At 43.2% G+C, this 7,357-nt stretch overlaps 1 protein-coding gene across 1 annotated transcript in view; it reads left to right on the top strand.

Annotated features, from left to right (window-relative positions):
• clasp1a (cytoplasmic linker associated protein 1a) overlaps positions 1 to 7,357 on the top strand; it is a gene marked incomplete at its 5' end in the record, with an annotated part of 76,255 nt that overhangs the window by 40,079 nt on the left and 28,819 nt on the right. Inside the window, 8 exon segments of the mRNA XM_035676515.1 lie at positions 2,673 to 2,813; positions 3,216 to 3,289; positions 3,724 to 3,816; positions 3,913 to 4,058; positions 4,957 to 5,092; positions 5,627 to 5,697; positions 6,605 to 6,664; positions 7,266 to 7,343. Coding sequence (XP_035532408.1) covers positions 2,673 to 2,813; positions 3,216 to 3,289; positions 3,724 to 3,816; positions 3,913 to 4,058; positions 4,957 to 5,092; positions 5,627 to 5,697; positions 6,605 to 6,664; positions 7,266 to 7,343 — 799 coding nt within the window.

Raw genomic sequence — 7,357 nt, forward strand, 5'->3', positions numbered from 1 at the left:
CAGCGCAGCCTGCGCAAGACCCACTTGTCGTCCTGAGCGCTAATAAACAGAATATTACTACAGCTTTCACTACTGTTGACTGGAAAATGAAGCCAACAAAAGCTGCAGTTCCTCTAACGGCCACTAGAGGCTGGCTCCACAAAGGCATAACTAAGGACGTGGCCGCTTCAGTAGCCAGGCTTCATTCGGCCCGTCTAAGCTCTATCCAGGTTCCACCTACGGGTGACGTAACGGAGACTGCGTCCATTTTTAAATATACAGTTTATGCTGCTGCTGTTGTTGATGCACACAGAGCAGCCAGTTGGTGAGGGTCTTCCGACTCCTTCAGGACGCGTTTCTAGTTGAAATATCCAACTGGGAGCTCGGAAAGTCCAACTTCCCTTTTTGAATGGATCGCACCCAAAGGACCTGAGTGGTACAATGTACGGTTGAAGCATAAACTTGTTGTGAGGGCGAGGAAACCTGCTTTAATGAACTGTAAGGGTTAATGAGGTGGCAGGTATGTAGACATTCAGTAATTTGATCTCTCTATGGTTTTTAAAGGTCCAGTGTGTAGAATTTTGTGGCAACTTGTTGCAGATCACAACTCCCTCGCTTCACACTCCCCTTTCAAGTGTGAATTAGAAACTACTGTGGCCTCAAAAACATGTGAACAACGCGAACACCCCTATCTAAAGCCAGTGTTTGGTTTGTCCCTTCTCTTCTCTTCTTCTGATCTGTATGTATTAGTGCGTATTGTTTATAATGCTTTGGTACACGTGCTAATCTTTTTATTAAAGAGCCATTGATTCATGTCAGCATGAAACCACGCCCAACCAGCTCTGTTCCTGTCGGGGTTTTTGGAGATCATTATTAGTGCGTAGTTTGATGACATCATTTTATTCCCAGCATTGCTCCACCTGACTGGAAGCATAATGACCCCGAGGGATGGAAAACACCTGCGTGGGTGTTACAGGGGCTCCAAGCCTGGTAGCTTTTATGTTTTTCTGAGCTTAAGTTCTTGATGTTTTCTTCTTTTAGCACAAGTGCAGGGCTGTAATTCAATTTAAACACTGGTCCTAATGAATGCAAAGAGCAGGTCTCTAAGGCAACCTGGGGGTTGTAATATAGGAAGGTCGATATCTCCGCATTTGGTTCTGTGAAGAATATTAAATAAGGTAAATTGTCTAATAGAACAATGGACAAGAAAACGCTTAATTTGCTACAAAATAAGCCTATTAAGTCTGTATGATTGTTAAAAATGTTTAAAAATACAGAATACAGACAGAAAATTGTATGAAAAGTTCCTTAAACAGGAAATAATCTGCTCAAAATTCATCCAGATCAGTTCCCTGTTTGGCTTCATTGTACAGGTTTAAATATAATATGAAATAAACATAAAATATGTCACTGAGTCAGTTTATTAAATGATAAAAGGGATGAGAACCACTACTTTAAAAACAAACATATAATGTCCCTTTCCACATTGTCACATAATGACCTCATTCTGAGATACTGTGTCGATATGTGTTTAAATCCCAGCAGTGATATTCTGTTTGTGCTGCTGTTGTTGATGGTGTTAAGGAGATCTCACAACAATAGACCCCTCCCTCTTTTCACCACGAGAGCCTCGGCAGCGATGGTGACACACACACACACACACACACACACACAGCTGAACTCAGAGAGGGGCGGTTAGTCTGGCACTTTGTCAGAGCTCAGCGTGCAGCAGCGGCACACACACACACACACACAAACACTGACACATCGGGTGGACGGAGATGCCCGGCGAGAAAGAGAGAGCGCGTTAGAGGGTGCAGCAGAGACATGCTGAGGAAGCTGGTGTGCAAGAAAATCTGCGCTCGTAAGACTGATGCCTTTTATCTCTCCTCGTTTCCCTCTCTCTGCTCTCTTTCTGTCTTTCTCTTCCTGTGGTTGCTCCGCGTCCTCTGGCTGTCTCTTCCCTCTCTCAACCTGTTGCCTTTTGTTCCTGTCCTCCACTTTGTTTCTGTGTGTTCCTGCCTCTCTGTGATAGATGCAGTGTCATGGTCATGTTACTCTTCGCAGCTGATTGTCGTTCTGTGATTTCTTTTCTCCCCAGTTCTGTCATTTAATACGTCTCCAGCAATGAGAGCAGCTAAAGAGGCGTAGGCTTCGTCCCTAACCTACGGAAACACATTCTTTCTGACAGTCCGGTCGAGGAATTGTTTTTAAATCATTTCTCTACACGTCCTCAAAAACAGGCCAAACATCCCGTTGTGCCTCAGCCGACGGCAGCCACCCACAACCGTCATATCTGCCCCTCCGGGGGGCTAATCCCTCGTGTGAATGGTCACGTTGGGCAGGTGACAGGGGGCCGTGTATCCGTGCGCGGCTGCCAAACCAGATTAAAGTCAGATGGACGGATAGATAAAGGTTGAATGGATACACGCACACGACCTGACAGATTGACTGCGTTGCACTCTCCATTGAGGCAGGCAGAGGTCATACAATGCAGAGATGACTCAGGGACGATTGTTGAGAAGAGAACGATGATGCATTTCAACCTTAACACTAAACAGGAAGTGTTAAAAAACCTCTGAACGATGAGTTAATAATGATTTATTGATGCTTACGGGAAATATCCCTCGCGCAGCCATCGAGCCGTTTGATGGATTCTCCTCTTCTTTTTTTTCTTGCCTCTGTTGTTGTAGATAAGAACTTTGAGGATGAAGACTCTGTGGATGGAGGCCGGTCCTCCTCCTCTTCATCATCCAAAGCGCCCCCCGGTGGCAGGAGGACCGTAGTGAGCTCTGTGAGGAGACCCAGCTCAGCCACCACAGCTAAGGCCACAGGTGAGGCAGTCCACACAGACGCACACAGCTGTAACACCTCCGGGTAAAGTAGCGCCTTACTGCGACTCCTGTACAGTGTGTTTGAATGCAAGCTGCCGTAAGAAGTGTACAATGATCTACTTTTCCTTTTCCTTTCTATGTAACGTTTTTACAACAGTGTGTCTCGGAAATCAATGCAGCAGCAGTAATATGAAACACACAAGCCTTACTCCATTACATAGATTCCCTGCACCAAGATGACCTCTGAAATCTGAATTATTATTATTTTTACTAATATAACTTTCACTACTTAAAGTAATATGTCTGACATGTGTAATAATGTATTGAGCTCTCAATCTATGCCTGTTATTGAAACTCAGTGACAAAACCTAAAATACTTTGTGCATATATGTTATTTTAAAGGTAAAGAAGCAGGCGCCGGTGCTGTTGATGAAGAGGATTTCATTAAAGCCTTTGAAGACGTGCCCTCAGTGCAGGTAAGCAGAGAGAGAGAGAGAGCAGTGAAGACAGGGCAAGGTGTTCAACAAAGGTCAGATGGTGAATTGAAACCAGTCGTACAAACAGCTTTATTCTTATTTCATCTCCCATTTAACATTTAAGACATTTTTGGCATCAATCTTTTCCATTTAGGCTCCGGCAGATTTCCTGTTGGCTAATAACTACTGACTCTAATTATTATCTAACATTGTTATCCGCTGATTTCCAGCAACAGGACTTCAGGCTCCTCGCTGTGACAGCAATTGTCGGGTGTTAATTGATGCTAATGATTGCACGTGCACAGGTGGCACTTATGATGTTAACATGAGCAGCTGACAACACATTTGTGCAGTTTAGAGAGTTTACAGACTAACTCTCCAGTCTCAACCTTTAAAGTGTGTGAAAATAACACTAACATTATCTCTGCGTCCAGATCTACTCTAACAGAGAGTTTGAGGACCAGCTGGCCAAGATCAGAGAAGTGCTGTCTGATGACAAACATGACTGGGAGCACCGAGTGGTGGCGGTAAGACTCACACACACAAACCCACACAGAGTGGAAGTGGATTCATTCAGAGATGAAATACCCATTTATGTGTCTCCTCTGTCTCGTTCTCTCCAGCTGAAGAAGGTCCGTTCTGTCATGCTGGCCGGGGCAGCTGAGTACGAAGGTTTCCCTCAGCAGCTGCGGCTCCTGGAGGCCCCCTTAAAGCTGTCGGCTAAAGACCTGCGCTCACAGGTGGTCCGCGAGGCCTGCATCACTCTGGGGTAAGAGCCGGAGTTGAGGAGGATGTACTGTCCCCGCACTGATTACAGTAAAGTACCACTTCACAGGAGCTTCCCTTACAAATAGGTACAGTCATAACAGTGTATTCTCAGCCTCAGTCATAAAGTGAGGCCACAATAGAGATGTATGTTGTATTATTTAATACTGACAATAACTTTTCATAGTAAATAGGGCAGTTATTAGACAATATTGTCAGATTGTCTTATTGACATTGTGTAAGATTGTGTGAGAAACAAGAGCCTAATATTCAGGTTAAAACTGTGAAAAAAGCTGATAAAATGCTAATCATTTGTCTTTTAATCGGAGAGGCTTGCCAGGATGATCTTAATGGCTCTGATTGGCAGCAGTGACATTAACTCAGACTGATTAGGTTACGCTAGGAAAATAACCCGCTTAAGCTGATGAACGTGAGCCATGAGCCTCGCTCGGGTATGAAAGAAGCAGCGTGCTCCCCACTCGCCCCCCCAAAAACATCCATCCGTCATCCCAATTTTAATCCAACCCTGATGAGGTGGAACAGAGTGGGGATGCACTGAAAGAGCAGTGGGTTGATGAATAGACACAAGCTACATGGATCCTGTCATCGCTTGTAGCAGCTCGCCTTTCAGTCCAGAATACAACAACATTTGGTTTAAAGTTTCTTTAAAAGTTCAGAGATATTTATAGTATATATAGTGTCAAATATTTCCTTTTCTTCTGTCTGTCAGTTTTTCTCTTTTGAACAGTTCTTTCCAAAAACAAAGAACCACCCAACTGTCTTTATAATCTCACATATAAGCTCTTTGAGAGAATGACCCCTCAGTTAAAATGCAGAAAGTAAAATCAACTTGAATACAGGAGCTGTCTGTCTGATGCGGTTTACTGTTGTTTCTTTAACAGACATTTGTCATCATTGCTGGGGAACAAGTTTGACCACGGAGCGGAGAGCATCATGCCCACACTGCTGAACCTCGTGCCCAACAGTGCCAAAGTCATGGCCACCTCCGGAATGGCTGCCATCCGCCTCATCCTCAGGGTAAGGACATCGAGGAGAGAGGCTGTGTTCGCACTGCGAGCCTCTGCGCTCATTTCTGATTAGTTTGTGTGTTCACGTTATTTTTTAAATGTTCCAGTGTGAACTAGTTGCATTCCTGAATGTCAAACGCAGCCCAATGTCCTACGGAATTATGTCGAGACAAATTTTGAATGGTTGCTTTTTGTGAAGAAATGGCTGCTCCTTCTGTACAAGCACAGACCGGTTAGAAGTGTCAACCTGAATACTTGATGAGGTCTCACTGTCTTCCACCATCCTCCGTCTGTAGCGCAGAGGTCACATTGCAAAAGCTCTGTATCTGTATCTGATTGTGGACCACATACGAAAGGGTATGAAGGTCACTTGTGGGCTGGTTTGAGCCACTTTTGTCCGCAGTGTGAACGTAGTCTTCCCTGAGACGTGCTGTCATACATCCCACCTGAGCACAAAAGCATCATCCTGTGAGAATGAGAAGATAAAAGGAATAAAGAAAGCTTTCTTTTTGACTCCGCTGTGTTTACTGTCTCTCTCTTCCAGCACACACACTACCCACGTCTCATCCCCATCATCACCAGTAACTGCACCTCCAAATCAGTAGCAGTCAGACGGTAAGAGGACCTAAACTCTGCTAACACATGAAAATAGTCTGTTCAGGTAGTTTTTAACAGTTATTACAATATATATATATATATATATATATATATGAATAAAGTTCAAGAAGCAGTTCTGTATTTTAAATTCTCCCCTCAAACACAGGCAGGTTATGGTTTTCTTTTATATGACTGATAACTGATATCACGTGTCACATTTTGTATATTTCACACATTAATTATTTATTATTTATAATGCTGCTGACTTCCCCTCATTGAAATGACTGAAGTTACCACACAGGGGTGTAGAAAAGCCACTTAAGTGTTTCCTTTATTGTGATATTTGCTTTAATGCTCTTCGTAACTCTTTCAAGTTATAGTTTTTGTTCCTACGTAAGTATCCAGTATCAGTAGTTCCCAACCTTCTTCCTTAAGGAACACCTTTACTATCATTGAGTAAACTGACATATTTGTTGGATATTTCATATTATATTTAATGATAATTTATTTAATTAATAACAATAGAGAACAGCTGATATACTGTACAATGAACCCAAACAGTGCAAGCGAAAACGATCAATTTGGATGAAATTTGAGCAGATTATTTCCTGTGAATATTGATCACAGATGAGTTTTTCTGATATTTTCAGTAACTTTTTATACAATTATCTGTCTGTATTGTGTATTTTGTCATTTTTAAACAATCATATAGACTATCAAAAGTATCTAAACTTAAAGAAAAAGAACAATTTAATTTAGTTTTCTTCACAGAAATGAACCAAATGCTGAGATGTCGGCCTATTGTGTATATTTTTTTAAGTTTTCTTACACTCCTTAAAATCAAGGAGCCCCCCCCCAGTAGGGAAACAACTGTCCTGTATCATGGTGCATACTTGAGAAACACTTAACTTTATCTCATTTGCAGGCGCTGTTATGAGTTCCTAGACCTGATGTTACAAGAGTGGCACACCAATACACTGGAAAGGTAAGCTGAATCTCCGTTTCCTCCAAAAACCACCAAAACCCAAAAGAAAGTGCGCATGTAGTGAGTGTGTGTGTGTGTGTGTGTGTGTCTGGGCAGGACAAAGTTAGAGTTGCTGCATCGTGTGGGTGTTTTTGTGTGGTGGAGGTAATGAAAAAAAAAAGCCTCTTCTTCTTCCTCCTCTTCCTCCTCCTCTCACACACGATGGCATTTTGAGTTCGCTAACATTTGAGTTCGCTAAGTGTGTTGGCTGGATGCGTCGCTGATGAGGCTCCATTAAATTGATGAGTCCTGAGAGAGAAAGAGAGAGAGAGAGAGAGAGCCGCCATCATCAAGACTTCCAGCGATAAGACGACTTCCCATCTCCGTAACCATGACAACCGCGGCAGAGGCTTTAAAAAGCGCAAGAAAAATCCCAGTGGGTGGCCACATTCCCCGTGGACCACCGGAGGAATGAAACTGGGAGAGACTGAAGAAAGATAGACTGCGTTCAGAGTTTGAGGTCTAAGCTTACAAGCGGGGGGAGTCTAAACTTCCTGGTTTTACTTTGACGTGATCGTGTGTCGTGGGTTAAACCGCTCACCATGTTTCCTTACTACCCCAGACATGTGGCTGTTCTGACTGAGACCATCAAGAAAGGTATACATGATGCAGACTCTGAGGCCAGATCCATCGCAAGAAAGTAAGTGTCATTTA

This window comes from Morone saxatilis, unplaced genomic scaffold (genome assembly GCF_004916995.1).
Source record: "Morone saxatilis isolate NCDOM2014 unplaced genomic scaffold, NCSU_SB_2.0 Contig5, whole genome shotgun sequence".
Lineage (NCBI taxonomy): Eukaryota > Metazoa > Chordata > Actinopteri > Moronidae > Morone > Morone saxatilis.